Source organism: Delphinapterus leucas, chromosome 20 (genome assembly GCF_059928025.1).
Source record: "Delphinapterus leucas isolate spDelLeu-1000000601 "Yukka" chromosome 20, BTC_Dleu_Yukka2, whole genome shotgun sequence".
Lineage (NCBI taxonomy): Eukaryota > Metazoa > Chordata > Mammalia > Artiodactyla > Monodontidae > Delphinapterus > Delphinapterus leucas.
The window spans coordinates 59,449,212-59,475,730 of record NC_143148.1 but is presented as its reverse complement, the minus strand read 5'-3'; the positions used below and the strand labels follow the sequence as shown (position 1 = coordinate 59,475,730).

The following is a 26,519-nucleotide window of genomic DNA, read 5'->3' as shown; positions in this document are numbered from 1 at the left end:
CACAGGCCTGCAGTCAGCTACACCCACAGCACTGAGATCATCCTTGAAAACAGCAAGGCCGGGGGGAGCGGGGCCGCGATAAGCCGGGTCCGGGCTCAGGGGTCCTGGAGCTGCCCCAGGCCTCGCGGCCCGGCCGGCACGAGGTCCTCACTAGGCAGGCCGCCCGCGGGTGGGCGGAGAGAGCCTGGGGCTCCAAGGAGCGGCCTTGACCCACACCCACCAGCCTGGCCGGGAGCCAGGGCCCCTGTGTGGTCACACCCGGAGGTCCTCTCAGGGAGCAGGGCCAGCACAGTCCCCCAGGGGACAGTGCACAGGGAATGAGCTGAAGACCAGCCTTGCCGCCCACATCCCAGGCCAGACCCCTCGTCCCTCCCTCTGGGCTCCTCAGCCACCAGCTCCCTCGAATCGGGGAGCTGGTGGCTAGATGGAGAATAAATCCAGGTTTCGTGAGGCCAAGAGCTTACGCAACTTTGTGGAGTCCTTTTCAGGAAAAGCAGTACAAAGTCACGGACACCAGACCGGCACAGTGGTGAACACTTGGTTCCTGCTCTGCCGGTGCCGCAGGGGTGGCAGCATCCCCACGTCACCACTGGCTGCGTCGGGCCCGGGGGCGCTCAGACTCCCCCTGGGCACCGCCCCTATCTACACCCAGGACGGCTAGCGGTGCTCAGTTCTACTAGAAGAGACAGCAAACCCGTCAACACACCCCACTAAACCCAGACGCTCCGTATCCCCCGCCTGCTGCCCCAGAACAGGCCCCAGACGAGCCGGAGCCACCGCAGCGCCCGTGCCAGGAGGGGAGGGGTGATGGGGGGTCGCGCCGGTGGTCATAACCAAATGCAGCTACGACGTCACCGTGCAAACTTTACGGAAGGTCACGGCCATGGGAGTGCATGGCGAGGGCCCCTCCCCGGGCCTCAGGAGGCTGGAACTGGGGTGGGGGTAGGGGGCCCCAGTGGGCACCTCCCAGGGTCAGGCAGGGGCTCAGGTCCAGCCGGGCAGCAGGGGCGGCTGCAGCCAGTCCTCCCGGCTCTGCCCACTTGGGCTTGCAGCCTGGTTCCAGGGTGGCGCTAAGCAGCCGAGTCCTACGGGAACCTCAGGCCGCCATCCAGCTGTGCAGGCGGGCCAGGCCGCCCACCATCCCCCCACTCCCGGCTTCCTCTGGGCATCACGGCCCCTCGGCCCTCTGCCCGTCCTCCCGAGAGGGCAGCTGACCTAGAAACGCAGCCTGGGCGTATAGGTCCTACGGCCTCATGGAACGAAGCCAGTGGTAAAGCAACACAACCAGGATAGTCACAACCACCGCCTGGCAGCTGTGCCCACAGCAGTGACCCTCACTCCTGGCATCTGCCGGCAACGCTCGGATCCGGGTTTCTCTGGGCGAATCTCACTCCTTGTAGAGCCAGCCAGTGGCCGCTCGCTGCCCCGGGGCCGCGGCATGTGGGTTTCCAGGGAGGGAGCAGCGAGGGCAGGTGGACGGCAGGCTCTGTGTGCTCTGGCACCGTCCTAGAAAGCGGGCAGCGTGGGTGAGTGGTCTTTGATGCTGTTGGAAGGGGAACCAGAGACTGACCCATTTCCACGTTTTCTGGCAGAGAAAATGGACACAGAAGAGGCACGGCTCGCACAGGCCCTGCTCAGTCTGTTATTCCATCTGACTGGCAGGGCGGCCGCCGACTCCTTCCCCTAAACCAGCTGCTGGCCGCTGCCCCCAACTCCGCTCTGGAGGGTCGCCAGCCTTCTCAAAAGCCCCTGGGCGCCTGGCACGCGTCCCCTACCCTGGGTGTGTGTGTGGCGGGGGGGTCACCGAGAAACCTCAAGGCTGACCGACCAGCCCTGTGCCCGAGCAGGGGCCGCTGGGGGCTCTGCTCTGACCCCTCCTCCCGGCGCCCACGGTCAAGGACAGGAGCAGGCTTCCCGAGTTGGCCACCTCTGGACGCGGCAGGAGGAGCTCCCCCCAGCTCCTGTGTGTGTGGAGCTGGGCCCTTCACTACCCTCCACCTGGCACAGTCCGGAAAGCGGAACCCAGGACAGGGTTACTGCCCGTTGACTTCAAGTGGCTGGGCCGTGTGGGGTGGCGGGGGACAGACCCTTCTGAAAACGAGACTCACTGGGGGGATGAGAGGAGGCCCATCCAGGTGAGGAGGGGTCCGAGCTCTAAGCCCACCCAGGTCAGGCCAGAGCGGCAGCCTCCGAACTTCCTGACATGTTCATTTGTGCTGCAACCAGAGGATGTGTGTGGGAGGGAACGGGAGCGGCCGGGGTTGGGTAGGGGGGACACTTTCAAGGAAGGTACGTGCTCCCCGAGCCACAGCCACACCAGAGCACGCGCTGACACCAGACCACGTACAGCCCACCTCAGGAGACCAGGACAGCTGGCCAGAGGACTAACCCTCCGGGAGGCCCTGGGAAAGCAGGTTGGGGTATGGGGCGTGGGGAGGGGGGCCAGAATGTGGGGCGGTGAGAGGCGGGGGTCAGGTCAGGGGCCGGGTGCTCTCCGGGCCTGCTTCCTCCTCACCTGGCTGAGATGGGGGGTGATTTTAATGCACAGTCAGGATTCCGTGGGATGCAGCACAGAGAGCGCTCAGCACATCTGAGCCTCTGAGGCTGAGTCCCGGTGGCTGACCTGACCCCACGGTCACCTCCAGTTCGGAGCCCCACGCAGACACTGAGAGTGTGGGTTTCTAGCTGTGCTCCGACACTTGCTTGGCGGTGACCCCTGTGCTCGCTTCCCTTGATGAAACAGTGAGGCTTTGCCAGCAGTGAGGGCGGGAGGAGCTGGAACAGGCCGGGGAGGGGAGAGTGGGCTCGCCAGGCAGAATCACGCGGCCCCTGGGAAGCGCAGGGTGCTCCCCCGCTGATCTGTGCAGGTAGGCGAACACTGGGATTTTCTGTGTGGGCTTTTGCTAGATGAGTAGGAGTTCAAGCGGGTTGAGGAGGGAAGAGAGGGCGTGGGGGGCGAGGCGGTCAGCGGGTTATGGCTCCCGACTGGGTGAAGGATTCCTGGGCTCAGGAGGCCAGGGGAGGGGGCCAAAGCCCAGGAGACTCCAGGGCCAGGGCAACAGGGCGCCTTGTCACCCACCAATGGGGACAGGTCTCCCTCGGGAGGTTTGTGATTTTCCCCCGTAAACATCGTATGAATCTTTAATTGGATTTATTTCTTGATATTTTACGGCTACTTTAATGAAGTCTTCTTACAGTTTCATTTTCATGTGACTGCTGATGGAATGTAGAAATGCAGGAACACTCTGTACAGGAAGTCCCCTACATAAAGCTTCAAGTTGTGAATTTTCAGAGATGCAAACATGCCCCTGTACGCCAGCTGTTGTACCATACTACTGTACTTTTCAAGGTACTGTACGGTAAAACTAAAGACCTTTTATTTTTTGTGCTTGTTTTTTATGTATTATTTGTGTGAAGAGTATTATAAACCTATCACAGTGGAGTACTATGTAGCCGATTGCGTTAGTTGGGCACCTAGGCTAACCTGTTGTACTTATGAACGTGCTCTCAGAAGGGAACTCGTTCGTATGTAGGGACTTGGTTTTGACTCCAAACCTTGCTAAGCTAACAGTTGCGATAACCTGTCTTTGGAAATTGTTTGGAATTTTCTAGAACACAACGGCATCACCTCAAATAATGACAGCTTTGTCTCTCCCTTTCCACTCCTGAAGTCTTGTTTCCTTCTCCCCCACGGCTTGGGAGGCCTTCAGCTCAACGCTGAACCAAGTTCCTGGGGTCAACGGTGAGCCTGCTGCCGGCCGGCCGGGCTTTGTGGAAAGCCTTGAGCAAGGTGAGGAAGTTCCCTCTTATTTCTAGAATGCTGTCTTGTTTTTTGTTTTTTTTTTTAATATTTTGAATAGAGGCTGAATTTTTTTTAAAGGCTGGCTCTGCTTCTGTGGAGCTAATCGTGTGACTTTCCCCCTTAATCTCTAAATGTGTTGTGTCACAAACCAGGCTGCACTCGTGAGCTAAAAACACATGGGCACCAAGAAAACCTGAAGGATTTATTGTGTTCATGCTTGTGAATTCACGTATTTAGTTTAGGGAGCTCAGCCCGGTTCCTAGAAATAAAATAAAACCTCAAGCCCGATGTGTTTCTCGGTACCCACAAGTCAGTCAGCGAATGATCTCCTGTCTGTACTTTGCATTGCCAGATTTGATCTGCTAATATTTTGCATAGAATTTTTTTTCTCTGAGTAAGATTGGTCTGTAATTTTCTGTCCCTACTTATCTTCTTAGGTTTTGATGCCAAAGCTATCTGAGCCTCATAAACTGAGCTGGGAAATGTTCCGTCTCTGTTTTCTGAAGGAGTCTGAGAAAGGGTGGGCTAAGTCCTTCTTTGAGGGTTTGGTACACCATTCTTCATTCTATTTTCTTCTACCCTATTTTCCAGTTCACCAATGATCTCAGCTCTGCCTAATCTGCCACGACACCTACATCCTGAATTCGCAATTTTGATTATTCTATGAAAGTTGTACAATGACGCTTTTGTACCGCGAGAAAGTTTTCAGGTCACTTTCAATTCTCAGGGCTCCTCTCTCTGAACATCGTAAGCAGACTGTGTGAAAGCCTGGGATAAGTCCGACACCCGTGGTCCGCTGTTTATGTTGGTTCCGTCTGTGCTGCCTTCTCTCTCATTTGCTTATTCCTGATTGTGTGCTGGGTAGTGAGTGTGCACAACTGCTTGTGGACTGAATTCCATGCTATCTTCCTTTCACAAAGATCGTGTTTGCTTCACCCGGCAGTGGGGACACAGCAGTGCAAGACCTCGGCAGCCCAGCGTCTGTACCCCAAGAGGAGTCCCCGTCCTGTGCCCCCTTCTTTCTTGCCTTCTTTCGGAGCCACTGGGTACTTTTCCTCACAGCAACTTCCCCCCTATTAGTCTGGAAGCTATAGATACTGTTCCTAGTCTTTTAATGGATAAGGAAGGACAACTTAACGGCCTGAAGCCCAAACTACTAGCTCTCTACCATCTTCCCGAATACTCCCTTCATCACACACTACTTCTGTTTCTTTCTTTGTAAGCCCCACAGACATTACTTTCTCCTACGCAGCCGGTTTTCCGGACAACTCACATTCACCACTTTCTCTGTGCTTCCTTCCTCCCCGAGTCTCAGATCCTCCGTCTGGCACAACCTGCCTTCCGCCAGAAGCGTAGGTTTTAAGACGTTTTAGTGCGGGCCTACCGGCAGCAAACTCTGGCCCTTTGTGTGTCTTATTTAGAAAGAAGAAGAAAAAAAAAGGCTTTTAGGGCGAAGAGTGACAAGGAAACATACAAATCACGGCACACCTTCACACAGCGCCAGCGCACCCAGATTAAGACACGCGGAGATGCCAGCCCCCCGGCCGCCCGCCTCACCACTGCCCCTTCCCCCCTGGATAATTCTAACGCCAGGGAGGAAGGAGGCTCGTCCTGCCCCCTCTTGAAATGGGCATAAACGGGGTCACAGTCCTGCTTCTGGCCCCACCCATCGGTGTGACGGCAGGACTCCATCCACTCCCACGACTGTTGGTGTCCCGTGGGAAGGGCAGGCCAAGGGAGGCACCCCGTGCTGCTGTGAAGGGTGCGGCGCCTGGAGGGGCTGCTGGACCACCCGCCCCGGGGCGCTCTCCCCAGTAGGGAGTCTGCGTGCTTCCGCCCAACCCCGCCCCCACCTCGCGGGATGCCCCACCCGCACACCCCTCAAGGTCGCTAGTCTTTCGGATCCTGGTGATTCTGGAGCCTTCTCATGGTGGTTTTGACTTGACCACTGGAGCACTTTCTCAGACGTTCGTTGGCCATCTGGAGGTCCTCTTGCTGTGGTCTGTTCATGCGCGCATGTCTTTTGCCTTTCTTCGGGCGAGTAGCATGGGGGCAAAACTCACTAATCATTAATAATTCGGCCGCAATGAATGAATGACCGTTATAAACCCCGCTTCTGAAAAGGATCAGATGGTTTCCCTCCTCCACCCCATCCCTCTTCCCCTGTCTCCCTAGGGGCACCCGCGCTTTGTCCATTTCAACGTGGACTTGTCTGTCTCTATTCCCTTCCTGGTAATAAGAAAGCTGATTATCTTACAGGTCCAGATTATGTCCCTTATTGGCTAGAAGGGGGGCAAACACCTACCCCACTCATGGCTGCTGGGGTCAATGCTGCTCATACAACAAGATGGAACGTGAGCCTCTTTTTTTGTTCTGTGCAAGAGTTTATAAAGACTGCTGTTCTTCCGCAAACATTTCCGAGCACTTAACAGTGAAGTCATCTGAGCCTGGAATTTTCCTTGTGACAAGTTTTTAAGTTATAGGTAAGATTTCGTAAGGATAGGCGCTATTAAGAGCGCCATCAGGAAGGGGCAGTATAGGAGTTCCCAGGGCTCATCCCCTCCCAGGAATGTCCCTTTGAACAACCATCCACACGTGAAAATGCTTCCCAAGAGCTAAGGACTCCAGGTGAGGGATTACAGCACGTGGGTGGAGCAAAGAAATAAGACAAGACACAATGAGGAGGGTAGAAAAGACAGTTTCACATTACCCATCCCCGCCTCCCCTCCCCCAGGCATAGGCTGTCCAGCAGAGAGACACCCTCCCCACTGGGGAGGGCGAGTGACATGAGCGTCCAACTTTACCCCGGACTCTAGCACCCGCAAGTGGCTGCAGGTGTCCGGCTTGCCCCTGGGAACCCAGGCACCAGGCCTGCCCACCGGCTGACCAGGTACCAGCAGGAAGCTGCCCAAGGACTCCAGCAGCGAGCCCACCTGCGGACACCATCCCATCACCCACCCAGGTTCCTGGATGGGCCGACTGATGAAGGACTTTCCCTGCCAAACCCAGTCTGTATAGTTGGAAGAGGTGCCTACTTCTTCTAATGCTCAGACACCAACACAAGGCCACGAGATCACGAATAATCAAGGAAACAAGACACACAAAAGGGTACTAATACATCCAAAAAAAAAAAAATCTTTATAAAAAAGAAAGGGAACTAATGAAACTACAACACCAAAAAATGGAGATCTATGAAATGTCTGACAGAGAATTCAGAAAAATCCTCTTAAAGAAGTTTAGTGAGCTACAAGAAAACACAGATAGACAACTAAATGGAATTAGTAAAACAATGCGTGAACAAAATGAGAAGTTCAACAAAGAAACAGAAAACAAACACACACCAGCCCTCCACCCCCAGAAACCCTAAAGTTTAAGAATACAGTGACTGAAACGAAGAATCTGATAGAGCGGTCCAACAGCACAAAGGATCTGTGAACCAGAAGGCAGCCCACTTGAAACCATCCAGCCAGAGGCGCAGAAAGAAAAAAAGAATGAAAAAGAGTGAAGAAAACAGGTGTGAACTATAGGACACGGTTAAAAGAAACAGTGGGTACAATACTGGAATCCCAGAAGGAGAGAAATAATGGCGGAACTTCCCAAAGCTGGAGGGGAGATTCAGACCTCCACGTTCCTAAAGCTCAGAGATCGCCCTAAAATTTCAACCCCAAACTATCTTCTCCAGGACACAGTACAATAGAACTGTGTAAAATGAAAGCCAAGGGGAGAGTTTTACAAGCAGCAAGAGAAAAAAAAATTCCTCACGTACAAGGGAAGCCCCGTGAGGCTATTAGTGGGTTTCTCGGCAGAAGCTATGCAGGCCAGTGGGATGATATATTAGAAATGCTGCCAACAAAGAACACCCAGCACAGCCGTCCTTCCGAAATGAAGGGGAGATAAAAGTCTCTTCTGAAGAAATAAAAGCTGAGGGAGCTCCTCACCACTGGACCTGCCTTACAAGAAATGCTGTAAAGAGTTCTTCATGCTGAAATGAAAGGATGCTCATCAGTAGCATAAAAGCACAAGAAAATATATAACACGCCAGCAAAGGCAAGTATACAGTCAAACTCAGAATACTCTAACGCTGCAGTGTGGGGGTATGCTAATCACTGAACTCTAGTATAAAAGTTAAAGGGCCAAAGTATTAAAAATGACCTATAGCTGCAATTAACTTGTCAATGGGTACACAAGGTAAAAAGGTGTAAATTGTGACTCCAAAAAGATAAAATGGTCACTGCGTTATAAAGCAGAAACTAACACACCATCGTAAAGCAATTAGACCCCAATAAAGGTATTTTTTAAAAAAAGAAAAAAAAGATAAAATGGGAGGGTTAAAAGGTAGAGTTTTTGTATATGGTCAAAGTTGGTGTCAGCTTTAAAAGGACTGTTGTTAAACCTACAGGGGATACACAAAAGATGAAGAAAACGGAATCAAAGCACACAGTATAGAAATCATCAATTCACAAAGGAAGACAGCAAGAAAGGAACAAGGGAACTACAAAACATTAAGAAAACAATAAGATGGCATTAGTAATTCTTCATTTATCAATAATAACTCTAAATGCAAATGGATTAATTCTCCAATCAAAAGTCACAGAGTGGCTGAACAATAAAAAAACAAGCCTCAAATGTGTGTTGTCTAAAAAGAGACTCACTTCAGCTTTGAGGACACACACAGGCTCAAAGTGAAGGGATGGAAACGATATTACACACAAACAGGGAACAAAAGACAGCAGGGGTAACTATACTTACATTTTTAAAAAGTTTTGACTTTGAGTCAAAACTGTAACAAGAGACAAGGTCATTAAATAACGATAAAAGGGTCAATTCATCCATTTATCAAAAGGATATAACAATTGTAAATGTATACAGTGCTCACGGTGCTGATATACTTTTTTAAATAAATTTATTTATTTGTTTGTTTGTTTGTTTGTGGCTGCATTGGGTCTTTGTTGCTGCACACAGGCTTTCTCTAGTTGCAGCGAGCGGGGGCTACTCTTCGTTGGCGGTGCGCAGGCTTCTCATTGCACTGCCTTCTCTTGTTGCGGAGCACGGGCTCTAGGCGTGCAGGCCTCAGTAGTTGTGGCTCGCGGGCTGTAGAGCGCAGGCTCAGTAGTTGTGGCGCACGGGCTTAGCTGCTCCGCGGCATGTGGGACCTTCCCGGGCCAGGGCTTGAACCCGTGTCCCCTGCATTAGCAGGCGGGTTCTTAACCACTGCACCACCAGGGAAGCCCGGTGCTGATATTTTAAAAAGATAAAATTGACAAACATTTAGCTAGACCAGCTAAGAAAAAAAAAGAAGGTTCAAATAAATAAAATCAGAAATATGAGGAGACATCCAACTGGCACCACAGAAATACAAGGGATTGTAAAAGACTACTATGAACAATTACACACCAACAAACTGGATAACCTAGAAGAAATGGATAAATTCCTAGAAACATACAACCTACCAAGGCTAAATCATGAAGAAATAGAAAACCTGAACAGACCAATACAAGTAAAGAGATTGAGTCAGTAATCAAAACTTTCCAACACAGAAAAGCCCAGGACCAGATGGCTTCACTGGTGAATTCTACCAAACCTGTAAAGAAAAATTAATGTCAATCCTTCTCAAATGCTCCCAAAAACCTGAAGAAGGGATATTCCCAAACTCGTCTGCAAGGCCAGCATTACCCTGATACCAAAGCCAAAGATACCGCAAGGAGAGAGAGCTACAGACCAATATCCCTGATGAATATGGATGCAAAATTCTCAACAAAATTCTAGCAAACCAAATTCACTAGCACATGAAAAGGGCCATACACCATGACAGTGATCCCTGGGATGCAAGGATGGTTCAACATACACAAACCTATAAATGTAATACACCATATTAAGAGAATACAGATAAAAATCATACCATCTCAATAGATGCAGAAAAAGCATTTGAAAACTAGAATATCCTTTCACAATAAAAACTCTCAACAAATAGTTATAAAAGGAACATACTTCAACATAATAAAAGCCATATATGACAGACCCATAGCTAACATCATACTCAATGGTGTAAAGTTGAAAGTGTTTCCTCTAAGATTAGGAACAGGACAAGACAAGGGTGCCCACTCTCACCATTTCTCCTCGATCTAGTATTGGAGGTTCCAGTCAGAACAATTAGGCTAGGGGGAAAAAAAAAAAAGACATCCAAGTCAGAAAGGAATAAGTTAGTCTCTGCCTGCAGATAATATGATCTTATATATAGAAAATCCTAAAGGCGCCACCAAAAACTGTTAAAACTAATAAACAAATTCAGTACAGTTACAGGATACAAAATTAACATACAAAAATCAGTTGTTTCTGTTTCTGTACACTAACAATGAACTATATGAAAGAGAAACAAATAAAACAATCTCAATTACAATAGCATCAAAAACAATAACTTATTTAGGAATAAATTTAACTAAGTAAGTGAAAGTTCTGTACATTGAAAAATTATAAGACATTGATGAAGGAAACTCAAGACACAAACAATTGGAAAAAATATCCTGTGTACATGGATTGGAAAAAGTAATATGGTTAAAATGTGTATACTACACAAAGCCGTCTACAGATTCAATGCAATCCCTATCAAAATTCCAATGGCATTTTTCACAGAAATAGAAAAAACAATCCTGAAATTCTTATGGAACCACGAAAGACCCGAATAGCCAAAGCATACTTGAGGAAGAAGAACAAAGCTGGAGGTATCATGCTTCCTGATTTCAAACTATATCACAAAGCTATAGTAATCAGAACAGTATGGTACTGCCATAAAAACAGACACAGACCAATGAAAGAAAATCAACATCCCAGAAATCAACCCACACATATACGGTCAACTTGTATTTAACAAGGGAACCAAGAATATTCAATGGGGAAAGAACAGTGTCCTCAATACATGGTGTTGGGAAAACTGGATAATAACATGCAAAAGAACGAAATTGGACCCCTATCTTACACAACTCACAAAAATTAACTCAAAAGGGATTTAACACTTAAATGTGAGACCTGAAACCATAAAACTCGTAAAAGAAAACAGAGAAAAAGCTCCTTGACATTGGTCTTGGCAACAGTTTTTTGGATATGACACCTAAAGCACAAGCAACAAAAGCAAAAATAAACAAGTGAGGCTACATCTAACTAAAACACTTCTGCACAGCAAAAGAAATAATCAACAAAGTAAAAATGCAACCTACAGAAGGGAGAAAATATCTGCAGACCGTCCATCTGATAAGGGGCTAATATACAAAATATATAAGGAATTCACATAACAGCAAAAAAAGAAATAAGTCAATTGGAAAATGGGCAAAGGACTGGAATAGATACTTTTCTGAGGAAGACACACATATGGCCAACAGGCACATAAAAAGAGGCTCAACATCGCTAATTATTAGGGAAATGCAAATCAAAACCACAATGAGCTATCCCTTCACACCTATCAGAACAGCTATTATGAAAAAGACAGAAAATAATAAGTGCTGGCAAGGATGTGGAGAAAAGGGAATCTTTGTGCACCGTTGGTGGGAATGTAAATTGGCACAGCCGTGATGGGAAACAGTATGGAGGGTCCTCAAAAAAATTAAAAATAGAGCTACCATATGATCCAGCAATTCCACTTCTGGGAATATATCTGAAGGACATATAAATTTTTCTCTAAGCACACCTTTCGATGTATTCCATGAGTTTTGATATGTTGACCTGTCGTATTTGTCAATTAGAAATACTTTTCCACTCTGATCTCTAATTTGACCTTCTTCCTGGTCTGGTGTGTGGGTGACTTGAATAAAGTTCAAAAGAGCAGGTGGGAAGAACAGAAAGCGTGCCCCATGACCGCCGTATGCCGTGTTCTACACGTCGATTAGGTCAAGTGCACTAATCACGCCGTTTGGACATCCCACACCTTACTGACTTTTTTTTCTGTGCTGTGTTTCTTTTTTTTTTTTTTTTTTTTTTGTGGTACACGGGCCTCTCACTGTTGTGTCCTCTCCCGTTGTGGAGCACAGGCTCTGGACACGCAGGCTCAGCGGCCATGGCTCACGGGCCCAGCCGCCCCGTGGCATGTGGGATCTTGCCGGACCGGGGCACGAATCCATGTCCCCTGCATCGGCAGGCAGACTCTCAACCACTGTGCCACCAGGGAAGCCCTGTGCTGTGTTTCTTAAACGTCTGTTATAAATATTGACTTTTTTTTTTTTTTTTGGCTGTACGTGGGCCTCTCACTGCTATGGCCTCTCCCGTTGCAGAGCACAGGCTCCGGACGCGCAGGCTCAGCGGCCATGGCTCACGGGCCCAGCCGCTCCGTGGCATGTGGGATCTTCCCAGACCGGGGCACGAACCTTTGTCCCCTGCGGCAGGCAGTCTCTCAACCACTGCGCCACCAGGGAAGCCCATAAATATTGACTTTGATGCCTTACAATTGTACAGCATCTTGATCCTTTCTCTCCAGGGCAAGGAAAGGGGGCTTTACAACGACTTAGCTCCTTTCCTGCCTGCCCCAACCTTCAGAGCAATGTTTTCCAACATTTTATTGTGAGGCAGTTTACACGGAGTACTAGATACACCTCCTCGTTGTTGTATTTGCTCCCCCGCCCCCCAACCTTCTGCTCTCAGAATCTCCTCCTGGGTCCATATTCCTGCTCTTGAAGAAAATGTCTTACAACTTCCTTTATAGGATGGAATCGTCTGCAGGTGACACCCTCATTTTTGTTCCTGTTTTTTTAAATGTTGCCCAATTCTTTATTTTTAATAACCTTGAGATATAATTTATATCCCCAAAACTTCACCCCTTCTAGTGTGACTTCTAGTGGACCTACAGAGTTGGGCCAACAGCACCACTAATTCCAGAACATCTTCGTCCTCTCCAGAAGAATCCGTATTTGCCGTATTAGTCACTCCCTACCTCCCCTCCCCCAGCCCAGGCCACTGCTCATCTGCTGTGTCCACGGACTCGCCCATTCCGGACGTTTCACATAAACAGAACCACATAGTATGCGGGCTATTGGGCCTGGCTTCTCTCACTCAGCACGTGTTCAAGGTTCATCGACCTTGAAACCTGTGTCAGTGCTTCCTTCCTTTTACGGCTGAGCTACAAGGCTGCTGGGTCGGTGGACCCCATTTTGTAGGCTGTTCCCAGTCTCCGGCTATCGTGAAAAGTGCCGCTATGAATGTTCGTGTGCACATTTACGTGTGGACATACGGTTTCAATTCTCCTGGGTGTACACCTCAGAGCAGAGCTCTGGGCCAGATGCCAACTGTCACCGGCGTTCTTGAACAGCTGTTCTACTAAAGACCCGACTCCGTGCAGAGCGTTTTTCCCATCACGCCTCTGCTTCTGATGTGCCCTCCCCTCATGAGGGTGGTCCGTCCTTCCTCTCTGGCTGCTTCTGGGTTATGCTCGTCTTCGACGTTCTGCGTGTGTCCAGGCACGGCTTCCTCTGTATTTCTACGTGAGATCTGTTCTGCTTCCCCAATCCTTTACGTGTCATCTTCCTTCTATTCTCTCCTTCTGGGATTCCAGACACACGTTAATTAGACCATCAATATGGCATGCTCCTTCAGACACGACTTTCTCTAAAGACCCCCCAGAGCTGGGACTTTCTGGGGCTGGAAGAGGCCATGCCATTCAACAGCACAGCTTACTCGTGGGAGCACCCCAATTCTGAAGGCTCACGCTGCCTCGAGGGACACCGTGCCTGGAGACACTCCATCGTGCAGCCCCCTGCACCCCAGGCTCCATCACAGGACTGCCAGGACAGCCACGCCCCTTCCTCTGGAAGGGCCCACACAGCTACATCAGGGCCGCCACAGGCCCAGGGGCCATCTCCTAAGAGGAAACAACGTGACAGCCGCCGTGGTCATAAATACATTTTATTCCATTAGAAATGCACGATCACAGTGCTGACAGCATCCCCCTAGAAAAGTAGGTAAGCAACGTTTCCATCAAAATCGTTAGTCTTCTTTTGCAAATACCTATTCTCATTACACTGAACAGAGCACACAGCAAAAGGCTTCTGCTACTCCACTTTTTTTTCAATTTTGTTTTTTGTTATAAACACCATAGCAAATTAAAAAAGCTGTTTGAACAGAGAAAAATATCGTAGTTCTTGATTTCCCGCGTGTACTTAACGCGACCACGCTGTGCTTCCTGCTCCTTCCCCGGACACGGCGGGGTGATCAAAAGAAACAGGGTCTTCAGGCGGGGGCGGCAGGGGCTACCTTCGTCTTTATTTACCGGGGCGCTCTCCCCGAGGATGAGGCACTCGGATGCACTTGAGCAGAACGTGTGCGGGCCCCCTCCCGTGCGAAGCCGAGGGACGGGTGCGTGTGAACGGTGCGGGTGACCGGAACCAGCGCTGAGCGGTGGCTCTGGCTCGGGCCCTGTCTGGTCGGCGGCCGTCCCCTCACTGGATCTGGATGGCCCCATGCTCCAGCTGCATCTCGGACTGCAGGGTGGGCTGCAGGGCGTCGGCCGCCTGCAAGAGGGGAGAGGGCGCTTTCTATCAAAGGGCCCAGTATGCGCATCGGGCCACTCCCTGGTCATGGACACCAGCGGTTTTCAGGCACAGAGTAAACACACACCCGAGCTGGAGGGTGAGGCTGGGGGCCTGAGTGTCGCCCCTGCTCTGGGAGAGGATGCTCCCGGCAGCTGTGACAGATCCAGGGCCACGGTCCGTCTCTGTGGGGCCCTGTCTAGGCCCCTGCTCCCCCCACACCTACCCACCGCCTCCCACATGTGCCCCTCAGCTCCAGCCACCAGCGCTGCGTTCCCATTCCCGCTGGCCGTGCACTCCAAGCGATCAGCATATTCACAGTTTTAAGGTAGTTTAAAGGAAAAAAACACCGTCTTGGAATAAGTCATTGACCCTCCATCTCAGCCACCAAGAATGGGCTCCCAGATGGAGATCACTTGGGGGTTTTTCAGACTCCCCGAAGCCGCTGGTCAAAGGCAACACCAGGCTCTCAGAGGTGGGCTCCGCGGCTCCGCTGAGGACCTGTAGCTGGAGGGGCCCGGGGGTGGGGTGGGGTGTGGTGGTGCACGGAGGAGGAGGTGGAGAAAGCCACACGGTGGAGGCAGAGTCCTGCGGGGCCAGCGCTCCGCCTACGACTGCAGCTCAAGGGGAAGGCAACACGGCATTTTCGTAGCGGGGGTGGGGGGTTAGGGGCGGTTCCCCACCCATCTGAGGACTCAGCACAGGCCTCCTCCGCGCCTTCCCGAGGCCACGAGACGAGCTGGGCTGGGCACTCGGGAGGCCCACACTCTGGTGGGGAGCCCTGCCCTCCCCCCTCGTCCTCAAAACGCGGCAGGAGACTGGGGCTCCAGCAAAGCACAGCACAGCGGAGCGGCGCCAGCACAGACGGGGTGCCCTCTCCCCTGCCCGCGGCTGCTCTGGGGAACGGGCCCACCCCTCACGCAGCCTCTGGGGCTCGGGGGGCTCGGGGACCTCGGGAGCCAGACCCATCCTTCCCCAAGCACCAGATGAGGAGTATGACCCCGTTCCGAGCAGCAAACTCTGGAAGGAAACCCACAGGAGGGCGGGAGGCCTCCTGCTAATGAAGAGACCATTGGGAGACCCCTCCCTGCGCGTGAGGCGGGCGGGGGCCCAGGGAGGGGCCTGGGCCCCAGGGACCGAGCCCTTCTGCGGGGAAGACACCCCAGAAAGTGCACATGTCCCCCTCTGATCTACTGCTCTGTGTGCTACGTGGTCCCACTGGCGGGAAGTCAGGCGCCAGGAGCTCAGTGGACATGGCTCCCCTCGACAGTGACATCCGCACAAAGACCACAGACCTGGCCCAGGAAGACCTGCCACATGACACGCACCCCAGATTCAAGGCACACACTCTGAGTACCCCCGTGCGTGTGAAGCAGCAATGACATGGCTGTCAGACCCGCCCAGCTCGGACGGAGCCCCAGGGTCCTTCTTTAGGACAGATGTCCCTCGCACCACATGAATAAGCTCGTCCACCCCCCCACTCCAAGTTCTGTGGGCTCTCTGTCGGCCTCATGCCCTCTCGGTCAATCTCCAGAGTAGCACATGCCTCTCTGATCACTGCTGCACAAAAGCACAAGTGTCCAGGCCGTGGCTGCTGCCCACATGGCACAGTGGACAGGTCTGGGGAGAGGAGGGGGCTGCACCTTCTCCAGGACACACGTTCCAGATCTCTGGGCCAGGTGGGGACTTGTTGTGAACTAGGGTTAAGTCCCCACAGGACCGTTGATCACCCAGCCAGCCACCTGGTCACCAGGGCCACCTTGGGCCACCTGCCTGGCCCTGCTGAGCCGTGTTCCTCAGCAACTACCAGTGGGAACAGGATACGACACCTAAGACGGCGACCAGCGGAAGCCAGGAGGGGAGGGGGACTGCGTGGAAACTCAGGGCTTTAATTCTAAGCGTCAAGTCAAGGCCAATGGCAGGATACGCGCAGCTCATCAGTGCTGGGCAGAGGAGGCGGTCCAGGAAGGAGGCAGGGAGAGGCCAACAGGCTGAGGTCACAGCGATGAGAGCGCCCCCGCCCAGAGGCGCTCAGCAGTGAGTCAGTGAGTCAAGCCCACAGCCCGAGGTTTGAGGGCACCCGTGTCACCCTGGCACCAGCAGCCTGAGCTGCTCCAAGGGCACCCTCTCCAGACTGCACCCTGACAGACCTTGATCACACTGCCCCCAAACAGGCTCAGGCACGAGCACGGGGGCCCAAACCTGGCTCCCCCATACCCAGGGGAGGCCACAATGCTCGCCCAACCAAGCACACCCACTGGGGCCAGAGGTGCGAACGCTTCGAACATCTCGAGCAGCAGCCCCCCTGCCGACCTGACGGCTCAGAAACTGTCCAGATGGAGCCCGAGCGCTGCTTTTCTGGGGCTCCTGGGAGAGCGCAACCGCGAGCAGCGTGGGAAGAAGACCGCAGCCCAGCGCAGCAGAGCTCGGCCCACCAGAGGCTGCCACGGGGGAAAAGGGCAGAGGCCACAGGCAAGGGCTGCAAAGGGACTGCCCGTGGCCGGCAGGCGCGCAGACCCTGGGCCGGCCCTGCCCTAGCCCGAGGAACAAGGAGGTCTCAGGTACACTTAATTTGGCCTCTAAATTTATAGGTAAACATTTGCATGAGACAAGAGTTATCTCAAGAAATTGTTTAAGGCTGGTATCTGGGCCAAGAAGTAACCTCTCGCCTTTACACTTTCAGGCACTTACAAGACACGGAGACCCGAGCGAGCGCCTACGTCCACACCATGCACCTCTCATGGATCACTTACCTTCCTCGCGGGAGAAGGCCCAAGTGCGTTCACTACCTGCAGGAGGCCCAGGCCCTGTCCACTTCCCAAAGGGAGGACCCACCTGGGCTGCAGCGGTGTGGTCGGTCACCGGTGCCAGCTGCACGTACTGGACCTGGATGTCGCTGCCCTGGAGCGGCGAGCCGTCCACCCCCGTGGCAGCAGGGTCCGAAGAAGCCACGGCTATCAGCTGGGCCCCCTGCAGCACCTGCAGACACAGAGCAGAACCGCGTCAGCATAGATAGCGCCGGGGGAGTCTGCCCCGTGCTACCTGGACCGCGGGGCGGGGCACCTGCTGACAAGGGTGCGCCGTGTGGACATGCACGGCAGGACCAGGCTGCTCCACTGCAACTGCAGGTCACCTCCCTCAAACATCCAAGTGCTGGATGCAGAGAGGGGCTTTTAGGCCTTACAGGAAAGAATACCCAAAGAGCGAACTGAACGCAGGGATGTGGCCAAGGGCGAGTCTGAGATGGAACAGGAGCTGAAGCACCTGGAGACCTTCCCAGAGTCACCGCTTTCTCAGGTTCATGGGAAGGGGAGCCTGAGGGCAGCCAGGAGGACAGGCAGATGGCCACAGGGCCTCGACTCTGGGGCAAGCAAGACACATTCACTCCGGGGAGAAGCGGCCCCCAGACAGTGGGCCACTAATCGAGTCTGAGAAACAAGCAGAAATGTGCACGTGGGTCACAAGGCTCCAGGCTCCAGAGGCAGTCGAGAAGGGCTCTGTGTGTGGAGAGGAGACACAAGCTGGAGGGTGAGGCCCAGATCCCGGGGGAGGATCCGACTAGCCTCCAGGGAGACAAATCACGGATCACGGACCCCCGTCCTGTGCACCAGGAACCCCACTTGGACTGTGCCTGGAGGGAGGGACAGACGAGGCCCCCAGGACGGGCTCTGGGTGACGCCATCACTCACGAGCACCCACACCAGGCCCACCGCGCCCTGCAACAGGCAGGCAGGCGGACTGGTGCCTCGACGCCCCACAGGGAGGATGGCGAGTGGGCGGGGGCCTCCGAGGCTCTGCGTTCACGGGAGTGAGCTGCCATGAGCTGTGGGGCTTTTGCCTCGGGGCTGCACCCCCACCCCCTCAGATTACACGCCCACTGGGCCACCTCCCGGTGGCCGGGGCGGGGCAGCCGTGGCCGCGCTTCCTGACCAGCCCCCGGCCTCCCACACGGGGTCAGAGCCGAGGGTGCTGAAAACACGCTGCGGTCTCCAACGCCAGTCGAGTGTTTGATGAGCTGAAGTTCTATTTCTCTAATAACGAGTCCATCAGTGGAAGAAAGCAGGAAAATTCGATTTTCAGAATAAAAGACAGAAGAAAGTCCTAACTGGTTTTCCTTTTGTGTCTGCGGAAGCCACCTGCAAACACAGTTTCACATCTCGTAGCGGCCAGCTCTGCTGGGCAGAGTGACGGCCCAGAGACGGGTATGTCCCAATCCCGGGCCCCGGGACCTGGGCCGTGTGCCCTGACAAAAAGGGCACTTTACAGATGGGGCTGAGCCGGTGATCAAGGTGGGAACGGCGTCCTGAAGCATCTGGTGGCCCCGTGTCACACAGGCGGCTCAGAAAGCAGAGAACCTTCCCACATAACAAAGCGCGGACACCACGCAGATTTGGAAGATGGAGCAGGGGCCACCAGCCAAGGGATGCAGCACCTCTGTCTCCCCGGGATTCTCCAGAGGGAACCAGCCCCGTGACCCCTAAACTTCAGCCAGCAAGGCCCGTGCTGGACTCATGACCTCCAGGCTGTGAGAGGACAAACTTGCACATACTCCACCAGGTGTGGTCATGTGTCCCCGCAGACACAGCCCACGTAGATGGCCACGCTCATCTCCTTGGCTTCCTCCTTCCAGGCGGGAACCAGCTTCTAGGTCCCCAAAGAGCTGACCTGACAACAATGGCTCTCTGTAAAACACCACTCTGTCCTGTATTAACTGTTTGTACTAATGAGCTCACGAGAGGTTTTAAAAAATTGGAGAAAACTGACATTCCCTCTATTATTCATTTTCTCTTCCCCAGAACTTACCCACCACCAGATCATTCATGGTCAGAAAGACAGACATGGGCCTGCCCAGTTCTGCAGCTCTGCCACCCGGTCGCCAGGGAGCAGCCACCCCCTGCACCCCGTGGGGACGAGCAGCCTCGGGCAGCAGCCGGTGTGGCCCCAGCAGGGCAGAGGGCAGCGGAGCTCAGGGGCCACCCACACTCAAAGCCCAGCGCCCCCTCCCCAGGAGGCCAGGAGCGCCTCCGCTGGGGTTCAGGCACCCTCGTGGCTTTTTACGAAAGCACAGCACGTCCCAGGAGGGCCTCCCGCCTACACACTCCCAGCAGGGACAGAAAGTCAAAGGATCCAAGCTGGGAAGCCAGCAGGACCTGAAGACAGGGGGACAGGAAGCTGAGTTTAGTCATTTTCCCAAAAAGAGCAAAAAGTCAAAAGCCCACCCAAAATCAGAGCCACGACACGTTTCCTTACTCTGAGCAAACCGAACAGACGGGCCTGTTCCTATTCTCACAAACTACGTGTCAGGACGAGGGCCCCCGGGGGTGACCTCCATGGGGGCGGCTCTGCCAGCCGGGCCGGCAGTCCCCCACCCCCCGGCGCACCCACTCCCCACTGGCCCGCGCCCCAGCCGCCTGCTTGGCCGTCCAGGCTGCTGGACCACCGCCCCCTCTCCACTGCTGGTCTCCCCTCCCCTAAGGAAGGGGCCAGCAGCGGGGACCAGGGACTCCCGCGCCCCTGAGGACGGGGCCGGCAGTGGAGACCAGGGACTCACGCGTCCCTGAGGAAGGGGCCGGCAGTGGGGACCAGGGACTCCCGTGTCCCTGAGGACGGGGCCGGCAGCGGGGACCAGGGACTCCCACGTCCCTGAGGAAGGGGCTGGCAGCGGGGACCAGGGACTCGCATGTCCCTGAGGAAGGGGCCGGGAGCGGGGACCAGGGACTCCCGCGTCCCTGAGGACGGGGCCGGCAGCAGGGACCAGGGACTCCCACGTCCCTGAGGAAGGGGCCGGCAGCGGGGACCAGGGCCTCCCGCGCCCCCGGGCCCCTCTGAGCCCTGGCTGCCTCGGCCACCGTGCACCTGACTCCAGACTCAGCTCATCCCACGCAACGGGAACAGGGGCTCCATGATGACACGGGTGGGAGGGGTCTCTTCTGTTCACTGCCGGATCCCCATCGTCCAGCAGTGTACCTGACGCTCAGTAACTATTTCTGAACTAAGTGAAGATCATGCTGATGTTGACGAGGAAAGAGAACGAGGGACAGGAGGGGAGTGGAGCAGAGCTGGTCCCGAAGCCCCACGTTCAGAAGCGTGTCCGCACGCCCTTCGCCCTGGCTCTCTTGTGGTCCACTCTGCCCCGAGCCTGGCAGTTCTGGGGGAACCTAAGAGACTCAAACAAAAAGCTTTCAGAAGAAAACAGGAGAAAGGAGGGGTTAAGTGTTAAGGAGAGACCTTGTCAGCTGGAGGATACAGGCTGGTTATGGTGCCTTTCTCGCCAAGAGTGACAGCTCTGGAGCTGTGAGCGGGGAAGAGGCAGGAAGAAACACACAAGCCAGGCTCACTGCCCGCCTGCTCCATCCACCCACCCGCTCCATCCACCCACCCAGGGCCTAAGGGCCAGACGTAAGGCCAAGCCCCTGGCACCCTGTGAAGAGACGCATGCACATCCCCGAGCCGGGCCCTGGAAAGGCAAGGTCAGGCTAGGGCATCTGGATCTCCAGGCTGGTCCTGCATCAAAGCCGGACACCGAGAACCCAAGGAGCGGGTACGCACACGTGCTCTGCAAACCTCAAAGCACTAACCGAAGGCCGGCGCAGCACAGAGGGCTCAGCGCAGTCATCGCTCACGGTGGGCGTGGTGGGGGTGGGGGTGCGCGGAGCACAGACACATTACACTGTGAGATTACAGCGAGCAGCTGACGGAGGCAGACAGAACTCACCGACAAGTCTGAACGTACGAAACGGACGTTGGCTTTTTCTCTGAGTCTGAATCTAGCCATGTAAACCATCTCGAGGTAACTAAAATGCCTCTAATAACCAAATCCCAGCGAGCGGCTGGCCTTCACCGGACACTCCCCAGCACCCGCTGCCCACGCGCGCGGAGCCCCCCACGCTGCTCCCTCAGTTAAGGACCCACTGCGTGCGAGACACTGTGGGCAGGACGCGACCCCAAGGAGCCTACATTCTGGAACAGTCCCCGGGCCGTGAAGGGACATGACTGCTTCTCAGGAGGAACAGATGAGAACTGGCTGGCGTCCAGATACGCAGCGGGGGGAGCTGGGCCCAGAAGGCCCGGGGACGGCTAGGGAGAGAGCTGGGGGAGGTGCCACAGAGGAGAGCGTCACTGAGGGCCGAGGCCGGGGGACACAAACTGCGAGGCTGTAGCCCGTGCTCCCCTGTCACAGCCTCACCCCCGCCTGCAGGTCCTGGACTCGACTACAAATGTTAACTATTACAACGTCGTCACAGTTTTGTCACTGTTGTACACGGTGAATTTAAAGTCAAACCAAAACTATCTTTTAATGAAACTTATGAAGTCATGGAACCTATTTCCGAGTTCGGCCTGCCCTCTGGTTTTGGTGATGAGCCACCACTCCCTACAAATGAAGGTGTGCTGTGGTACACTACGAGTGATCACTACCAGCCTGGCGGGTAAATAAAACGTAGGAAAGTATTCTCAACTGGGAGTTCTTTCAAAATGCCATGGCCTTTCAACGTTTCCACACTGGTCTGGTCTTGATAAGCGACTCAGGAATGAGTTGGACACTTAGTGCTAAGTGAGCATGCGTATGGACAGAAGGGAACGACCTCCCGGGCCTTTCGCTATCGCCCCCGCCCTCCAGGCTCTGCCCTCCCCCGCTCCCCCCAGAAAAGTGCAGGGAGGGGGTCTGTTCTTCAGGTGGGGCGGCAAGGGCAGCCAAGGCAGACAAGCGCCTCCATGGAAAACGGGCTCCGACTCCAGTGGGCAGGAAGGGGCCCGCTTCTCACGTGGCACTCGAGCAAGGGCGCCGCCAGCCTGGGAGAGGCCGGCGGTGACACGGCCTCCAGGGCTGCTCCACCCACCAAAGCCACCTCGCTCATCCGCGGTTTCAGTTACCCGCCGTCAACCGTGTCCGAAAATAATAAATGGGAAAATCCAGAAATAAACAAGTCCTAAGGTTTGCTCTCGCGCTGTTCTGAGCACTGTGATGAAATCCCATCCTGACCTTTGTCCTGCATGTCCCACCCGTTAGCCACTTAGGAGCATCTAGGTTATCGGCTCCACTGTCTGGGGATCACAGGGCTTGTGCTCAAGGACACCCATCTTCTACTCCGCAGTGGCCCCGAAGCACAAGAACAGTGACTCTGGCATCTGGATGTTCTCTCACTGTGCCTCATTTGTAGAATAAACTTCAGCAAAGATGTGTACGTACAGGAAAACCCTAGTACGGGTCTGGTGTTACCCGTGGTTTCAGGCATCCTCTGGGGGTCCTGGAACACATCCCCCGCAGACAAGGAGGCACGACTGCGGCGCCTTCCTGCAGCCTTGGGAAGGGACCACCGGGGCCTCGCCTGGCTTCCCTCCACAGTGGCACACGGGCCCCAAGGGCCCCCGTACTTGGGCGGGAGGGTCACACGGGCCCCCGCTGTGGGCCCCTGCGCCAGGCACCTGTCCCGAGTGACCAGCGGGTACCCAAATGGGACAAACAGCTTGCTCGGCGAAGCCGTCCTGGACACGGACCCAGAGCAAAGCCCTGTAGGGCTTTGGTGGACGGGGACCCCAGCCGCCTCCAACTCCGGCTTAAGAATACGTCTTCTCAAAAGCAGAAGAAGCTTGGATGAGAGAGCGGCCGCGAGAAGGAGTCAGAAGGCCGGCTCTGCAGCCCCCCGCCCCGCCCCCCACCACTGCTCAGGGCAGGAGCGACCCCACCACCACCTGGAGCTGGGACGTCACAGTGCAGCCAGCAGCACACCTGGCAGGGACAACCCCACAAAGGACAACCCGAAGGGCCTCTCCCGAAGGAGGGGCAGGAGCAGACGCCCTGGAGGCGGGGCGCTTCTCCTAAAGGTAAAAGGAGCCAGCGAAGCCAGGACAAATAAAAAGCGCTCTGCGGGCCAACCACACGGGCACCCTGGGCGGCGGGGCCCCCGTGCAGCTCCTGACGCACAGTCAGGCTGACCTGGATCTTAGCTGGTGACAAGGACTCCAGCTGCGCAAAGTAGCAGGATCCCTGCGGCACCCGAGGCCGCTGGACACCCACCGGGGGTCCTCACTCTGGCAGGGGGACGGGGGCGGCCCCAGAACGAGCACAGAGTCAGCCCGCGGCAGAGGTCCTGCCGGATAGCGAGGGCCTGGCTCGCCTGGCTCCCACTTCTCCCGACAACGAGCCGCGGCACCCTCCTGCATCCTGCTCATTTCTGTTTGCAGCCTTTCCCAGCAGGCGGTGGGGGGCAGAAACATCTAACTGGAAAGCAGTGAGCTCCCAGGACAGTAGCCAGAAGCAGGGCCTCCAGACTTCCAGGGCAGCTGCCCGCGGCTGGACCGGGCGAGGGAGCCGGCGGGGCCACGCTCCCTTGGAGAGACACGCGTGCGCCGACGCGGGTGCAGGTCGCACCACCTGGCCGGCCTCGGTCACAGGCTTCCCTGGTGTGTCTCTGAAGCAGAGCCCATTATTTTCAGACCAAAGAAAAATGGCACAGTGTCTGAATCTGAAGCCGCCGACTCAGGGAATCCTGGATCTACAAGCGCTGTTTTTCTGGAGTGCACACATCTGGTTTTCCTCTATATTCTGTCAGTTCTGAAATGCTGTTTGATACCCAACTGAGATAATGCAAAACTGGTGCAAAGCCTAAAATAAATGCAAGGGGCCCAAGGACTTTCCAGTAATACTTAGAAATAAAACTCTCAATCCAACCAAGAATACACCCAGACCCTCACACACACACACACGCACGCTCACACACACAAAACACAAAGCAAAAAACCCTCATGCACTCACAAGACAGGCACTGAGCACAGCTTAATTAAGTGCGTGGCCAGGAGAAGGGCGAGACCCTCACACCTAAGGCCTCCGGGAGAAGCCAAGGTCACTGACCTGTGTCTGCATTTCCGCCTGAACCCAGCCGGTTACGGTAATATTAGCACTCAACCAGCGGACTTTTCCAAACCTGGATGTTAATTCAAAGAGCAGCTTCCCCCATGACAGAAAGATGAGGAGGTGAGAGGAAGATGCCCCAAACCGCCAACCGGCCAGGAGACCCCACGGCACAAAATCTATTTTGTACAGTTGTACAGCAAATGTCAGAAACAAACAACCATTCTTAAGCCTCTAAACCCAAGGACAGGAACGCTGATCTGCTTCCTCGGATCCCACTTGAGTTCCTGCCCACGAGGGGCACGGCCAGACACAAGCACAACTGGCAAGGAACCCCGGAACACAACAGAACCAGGCCGAACAGCGCTCCCTGGGTGTTCCTGGAGCCCTCGGCGCGAGGCCTGGCCTGGAGACTCCTCACAGGCCTCAGGGCTGGAGCCAATGGATGCAACGTTTTAGAAAAGCATGCTACGGCCAGGCCAGCAAGCTGGTGCTTCCAGAGCTGACAGGCCAGCAGTCAGGAGCCAGATTTGCAGCTCGGGGCGGTGGCTCCCGTCAACACAAGCAGCTTCTGCCCTCTGCTCCGTTCCTCCTTCCAGCATCGGGCGTGAGCCTCAATCACACTCCGGAAGAAAGGAAAACAAAGCCTAAAAATGTGATAAAGCAAAAGCGGAAGTCTGGAGACGCGTGGTATTCAGCCCATCATTCCAGAGAGGGCGGCGCTCCTGGGAACAGATCTTAACCATGTGTCTAAAGACCTTCCAGTTGAGTGAGGTGGGGGTGACGGGGAGTGGAATAACTCAGCCCCAGTCAAATCCAGGGCCTCCACTTGCCCGTGGGCTCCAGGCCTCTGGCTTCTAGAAGGGTCAGGTGGGGGTGGGTAGGGAGCAGGTAAGACAGCGCTGCAAGAACAAAAAAGGTGTTAATTAGCATGTAAGTGACCTGACCTGACCTGTCCCAGGGAAGGAAGAGGGTGCCCGGCCATCGGCAAGGAGCTGAAACGCCAAAACACCGACACAGACGCTGCAGCTGCCGTCGCGACCAGGAAGCAGAGCGCAGGCCGGGGTTGGGCTCAGGCCGGCCTCCCTCCCTGCTCCCCACCCCCCAACTGTGTGCTGGACTCCCACTGTTTCTTTATTTAATTTGGAAAACTCACCCCACAGAACCACAAAAATTATCGTCGTGTTCACTGTGATGGGATGAAAGAAAGAACTTCCAAAAAGAGGTGATACAATTTTCCTACTGAGTTCCAGTCAGCAGGGAGCATTTACCAAAGGACCCACCATGCAAAAGGCCACTGGGACCCAACTCCACCCCCGGGGCCATGTCCTCCGCAGGAGCCTGCCCACCTGAGGCCGTGTCTCAGAACAATCCATGCTGACGTGAGGCACATGAGATTACTGTGTGGTCAAGAAGGTATACGGGGACCAAACAGCCCAAATCCCCGTTCTGCATCCACAGCAGAGCTGCCACAGGTCCAAAGTCCTTCCTGGGAACAGACAGGGTGCTCTGGACTGAGTGTCGAAGCCCTGATTCCCTGCGTGATGGGGTGTGGGTGTGGAGGTGGGGCCTTCAGGAGGCATTAGGGTTGGACGAGGCCACGAGTGTGAGGCCCCTACAAGAGGTCAGTGCCCTTCTAGGAGGGAGAGAGACACAGGACCCCGCCCACAGGCACACCAAGGAAACCACGTGGGGACATAACAGCAAGAGGATCCTCGCCAAAACCCAACCACACGGCACTGTGGTGTCGGGCTTCCGGCCTCCAGGACCGTGGGGCACACATCTGCCGTTTCTGCCCCGTCCATGGTACCCGATTACAGCCACCCAACCCAGATGGGGGAGACAGGAGACAAACATCCCGGCCCCTCCCTGCGCCCTGCAGAGGGGAGCTTGGGGCTACGCTCTGAGGCAGGTGTGCCATCCGCAAACACGCCCGGGCTCACAAAGAGAAGCTCGGTTCGTGTGTAACAAGTGCTTGTCTACACCGCACGCCATGCTCAAGGGCCAACTGACGGACACCAGGAGTCACAAATGGTGCAAACGTTTAACTTCGGGTGTAAAGAATGCCTTCCAACTTCCTCTAAGTGAAAAGACACCTGAAAGCAACCCTCCACGCTCAGCCAATAGGAGCCTGCCTCGGGGGAGGGGTGGGCCCCGAGGGAAGGGCACGTCCACACTTCACTTTACAGTGCGTTCCGCAGCATAGCCAGTAGCCTGTGCGGGGCTGTGTTGATGACGCTGTCCCGCATGCACTGGAAACGAGACACCACCACGTGTGACCGCTAACGAGAGGGGGCTGGACGGCGGGGAATCTCACAAATCACATCCCACAGCTGCGGGCTCCAGCTGCACCCCCGGAGAG

The 26,519-nt window shown here is 54.7% G+C and overlaps 1 protein-coding gene across 6 annotated transcripts in view; it reads right to left on the bottom strand.

The window, feature by feature from the left end:
* Nucleotides 1–5,673: 5,673 nt before the first annotated feature.
* Nucleotides 5,674–26,519, bottom strand: part of BANP (BTG3 associated nuclear protein) — a 109,630-nt gene continuing 88,784 nt past the window's right edge. For 3 of the 6 annotated variants that reach the window (XM_022582951.3, XM_022582956.3, XM_089903394.1), the window contains 2 exons: nucleotides 17,143–17,286; nucleotides 14,106–14,289 (listed from right to left, as the gene is read on the bottom strand). In XM_022582951.3, coding sequence (XP_022438659.1) covers nucleotides 14,218–14,289; nucleotides 17,143–17,286 — 216 coding nt within the window. In that variant the 3' untranslated portion in view covers nucleotides 14,106–14,217. Of the gene's footprint in view, nucleotides 9,038–9,825; nucleotides 9,958–14,048; nucleotides 14,290–17,142; nucleotides 17,287–26,519 lie in introns of those variants that run through there. The other 3 variants (XM_089903397.1, XM_089903396.1, XM_089903395.1) reach the window with 3 other exon arrangements.